At 36.6% G+C, this 2,269-nt stretch overlaps 1 protein-coding gene across 2 annotated transcripts in view; it reads left to right on the top strand.

Moving 5' to 3' along the window:
- Window positions 1-942: 942 nt before the first annotated feature.
- The window catches only part of LOC118739659 (protein Peter pan-like), a 9,463-nt gene continuing 8,136 nt past the window's right edge, over window positions 943-2,269 (top strand). The window contains exons 1-4 of one of the 2 annotated variants that reach the window (XM_036471114.1): window positions 943-1,419; window positions 1,484-1,663; window positions 1,745-1,929; window positions 1,997-2,221. In XM_036471114.1, the coding sequence (XP_036327007.1) occupies window positions 1,087-1,419; window positions 1,484-1,663; window positions 1,745-1,929; window positions 1,997-2,221 (923 nt within the window). In that variant the 5' untranslated portion in view covers window positions 943-1,086. Of the gene's footprint in view, window positions 1,420-1,483; window positions 1,664-1,744; window positions 1,930-1,996; window positions 2,264-2,269 lie in introns of both variants that reach the window. The other variant, XM_036471123.1, reaches the window with a different exon arrangement.

Here is a 2,269-nt window from a genome sequence, read left to right as displayed (position 1 = left end):
ATACACAGCACAAATGGCTTGAAGCAAAGGGAAATTTCGCTTGGTTTCTCAAACCGCTTGTGTGGTGTATTTCGCTCTTAATACGCAACTCCATTTATTTGACAGGCATACCCATACTATCTAATCTAGGCAGGGAAAAATAGTGCTACAACAGCAAGTGGTAGAAACATTGAACTGGATGTTTACTCCTAAGAAAAGAAATAAAAGTCACATTTAAAATATAGAATTTCTTAACGGCACTCGATAAGTTGGTTCATCCGATAGAATAAACGTATTGTCTATTTTAGAACAAGTCACTTCATCCCTTCATCTCTTCACCTAGCTTAGCTTCGAGACCAAATTATAATTAAGTTTATTTAAAATGTGGTCATTTATCTAGTGCTTTTTATAAATTTTTTACTGTCAGATAACAGTAAAATATACTAAATTTTTAAAGGGTTTTATGCATATTGAAACTCGGACTCCCGAATTCTTTATAAAAATACATAAATATTTTTTTCTTTTCACAAAAGCCCTTTAGCATACATTTTCATCGTGGATATAAATTCTTCTGATTATTCATTTTACTTTGTTTTTTGGCTCTCGCTGTTAAAAAAGTGGTTCGCGCGACCAGTACCCCTTAAAAATTTGGTGAAAATACGGTTCGCGAGAGACGAGTACCATTAAAAAATACCCTATAAAAATGTCGTTCCTATGACAGTAGGGGTCTATGTAACCGGAAAGACAAAGATTCACATCAGGGCAATGACTGTCACTCCAGCATCATTCCTTAAAAACTATTTGAGGATTTATAATACTGTTACAACAACGACAACCGTTTAAAAATGTGGAAAATGACCTAACGTTAAAAATTGCGCTATCGGCGACGAGCACCCTTTAAATGTGGCGTTCACTGTAACCTGCTCATAGAAGCAAACGTGAATACCACATAATTAACAAGAAGAAGATTGTAAACACGAGGATCTTCTTGCGATTATGAAAATTTTATAGTTAGCAGATTTCAAGCGTGTGTGGTCAATATTATCATTTATAAAATAATCGAAACAATAATTTTCTCAATATAAAATAAACAAATACACTGTTATAATGGGTAAAGCCAAGAAGAAATCACATCCGAAAAAGCGTACTGCTGCTTTCAAGGAGAAGGAAGCAAGTGAATTGGTTGATGCGCCACATTCTTTTATTATACATCGTGGTCTTTCCTGTCCCTATATAACCGACTTAACTTTGGATTTTCGTAAAATAATGGAACCATTTACGGCATCCCAGTTGAAGGAAAAGAAAATGAATCGCATTAAAGATTTTGTGACAATGAGTGGTTACTTCCATGTCTCCCATATGGGCATATTTAATAAGGCCACATCCCAGTTGTCTTTTAAAATAGTGCGCATGCCGCGTGGTCCAACGTTAACTTTTAAGGTAGGATGGATCAAAAATTGTTAAAAAATCAAAAAATAACGCATAAAACCCACTTTCTTGGCAGGTACACCAATTCACATTGGCGCGCGACGTGCTCTCGACCAGCAAACGGCAATATGTGGATGATGACATGTTTAAAAGTTCGCCGCTGGTTATCATGAATAATTTCACAGGTGATGGCAAACATTTGAAGCTAATGGCCAGTACGTTCCAAAATATGTTCCCTGCTATAAATTTGGCGCAGGTATGTACTAAAAGCTGAACAGAATGCAGTGTGTGTTTTTGATTATTATTATTATTTTTTTTTAATTTTGCTCTTATAAAGGTAAATATAGCCACAATTCGGCGATGTGTGCTATTCTCGTATACGCGCGACACAAATTTAATCGAAATGCGCCATTATTCAGTGCAAGTAGTTCCTGTTGGTTTGACGCGTGGCGTTAAGAAGCTTGTTATGGGAAAAATTCCAAATTTATCTAAATGCGAAGATATCGCTGATTTCATAATGCAGTAAGTTTGTGTTTAGTATTCCCTTCTTATTATGTTGCATTTTTACATAAATCTCATTCCAATCCAGAGACGGTGCTGCTTCAGAATCTGAAATGGAAGACGATGAACATGCGCAGGTCGTACTGCCACAAACACTGAAACGCAAAGGTAACTTAGAAGACAATAAGTCGGCAGTTCGTTTGTATGAAATCGGACCACGTCTAACAATGCAGCTGATGAAAATCGAGGAAGGTCTGTTGACTGGCGAAGTACTTTTCCACGACCATATAGTCAAGACGGAGGATGAAAAGGAGGCTTTGCGTAAAATGGTAGAGAAGAAACGCAAACTCAAAGAGTATCG

The sequence above is a fragment of the Rhagoletis pomonella genome, unplaced genomic scaffold (genome assembly GCF_013731165.1).
Source record: "Rhagoletis pomonella isolate Grant_MI unplaced genomic scaffold, Rhpom_1.0 Rhpom_scaffold_00001, whole genome shotgun sequence".
In the NCBI taxonomy this organism is placed as follows: domain Eukaryota; kingdom Metazoa; phylum Arthropoda; class Insecta; order Diptera; family Tephritidae; genus Rhagoletis; species Rhagoletis pomonella.
This window is presented reverse-complemented; position numbering and strand designations above follow the sequence as displayed.